At 60.3% G+C, this 1520-nt stretch overlaps 1 protein-coding gene across 1 annotated transcript in view; it reads left to right on the top strand.

Moving 5' to 3' along the window:
- Positions 1-1274: 1274 nt before the first annotated feature.
- ATP6V0E2 (ATPase H+ transporting V0 subunit e2) overlaps positions 1275-1520 on the top strand; it is a 3014-nt gene continuing 2768 nt past the window's right edge. The window contains exon 1 of the mRNA XM_007469852.1: positions 1275-1393. Within this exon, the coding sequence (XP_007469914.1) occupies positions 1290-1393 (104 nt within the window). The 5' untranslated portion in view covers positions 1275-1289. The remainder of the gene's footprint in view (positions 1394-1520) is intronic.

Here is a 1520-nt window from a genome sequence, read left to right as displayed (position 1 = left end):
GAGCCGTATGGGAGAGACTGGGTCGCCTGTGGGGGGGGGGGGGGGGGCGGCGCGACTGAAAATGCTATTTGTCACAGGGATTTGCACTACCCACTTTCTCGAGGGGCATAGGCATGCCCTGGGTCCCCTCTGTTCGCTGATGGCAGAGAGGACGCTGACCATTTTGTGCAGGACCCCAGGCTGAAGCTTGGTGAGACCCCTTGCCCAAGCTGACATCTCGTTTTGTTTCAAGAGACTTGGCAGCATTTCAGACCCCAGGGCCTGGAGACCCTGTTGTTGGAGAGTCTTCCTACTTTTGCCTCACAAAAAAACAAGCTGAAGGGCATTGGGGATGGAAGGAGCAAGCTCTCTGCCTTTGGCCAGAGTCCTAGCCATGCCTCCACCCTCGTTCCCTACCTGTGATCTCCATAGACTGATGCCCACAGGGCTGACGTTCTGAGTGACCAGCATTTTAACTGACAGTTTGAGTTCAATAGCCATAGAGACCAGGCGGGAAGGAGGGATCCCGACCCCCTGTTCTAGCCAGACACGTTGGAGTGTAATCTACTCCAGACCCTTTGCTTCCCTCGAAGCCCAGGTTCAGTTCCTAGGGTGCTAAGTATTTAGCAGGACAGTGTGAAGATGGGCCGTTTCCCTCATCCAGGTGGCTGTCAGCCGAGGTCACCCCAGGTGATTGGCCCAGGGATGTTCTCTCCTCCTCTGGTTTCAAAGATGTGCAAAACATGGTTTAAAAAACCATGTCTGGGTCTTCCCTGGTGGCGCAGTGGTTGAGAGTCCGCCTGCCGATGCAGGGGACGCGGGTTCGTGCCCCGGTCCGGGAAGATCCCACGTGCCGCGGAGCGGCTGGGCCCGTGAGCCATGGCCGCTGAGCCTGCGCGTCCGGAGCCTGTGCTCCGCACCGGGAGAGGCCACAACAATGAGAGGCCCGCTTACCGCAAAAAAAACAACAACAACAAAAAACCATGTCTGATTCTCAACCTTTTGCTATTGGAATAAAGCAGAGTTTATTTCGACACATGCCTCGGTCCTGTTAATCCCGTAACCAAACTTAGCAAACTGGAGGAGCTGCTCAAAGCTAATTATCTCTGGCTCAGAGCAAAGCCCGCCCACGCCCCCACCCCGAGTAACGCGCTGGAGCGCCTGCGCGGGTCGGGCTCGCTGAAAGGGCTCTCTTAGGCGGCCGGGACCTGCTGCGCATGCTCGGCGCCCACTGCCTGGGACGGACCTCCGCGCACCGGAGCATCTGCAATTCTGACTCGCATCCTGGCCTGGGCATCCCGCGCCGGGCCATGACGGCGCACTCCTTCGCCCTCCCGGTCATCATCTTCACCACGTTCTGGGGCCTTATCGGCATCGCCGGGCCCTGGTTCGTGCCGAAAGGACCCAACCGCGGGTAAGGATCGCGCGCGGCCCAGCCTCCCTGTGTACACCTTCGCGGCCGCGCCCAACCCCTCCCCCGGCGGCTGCGCGGGCGGCGGCGGCGGCGGCCCGCGGTGCAGCGAGCACTGTCCAGGCGCGCG

The sequence above is a fragment of the Lipotes vexillifer genome, unplaced genomic scaffold (assembly GCF_000442215.2).
Source record: "Lipotes vexillifer unplaced genomic scaffold, Lipotes_vexillifer_v1.1 scaffold472, whole genome shotgun sequence".
Lineage (NCBI taxonomy): Eukaryota > Metazoa > Chordata > Mammalia > Artiodactyla > Lipotidae > Lipotes > Lipotes vexillifer.
Note: the sequence above shows the minus strand (reverse complement) of the source record. Positions and strands in the feature narration are given on the sequence as shown.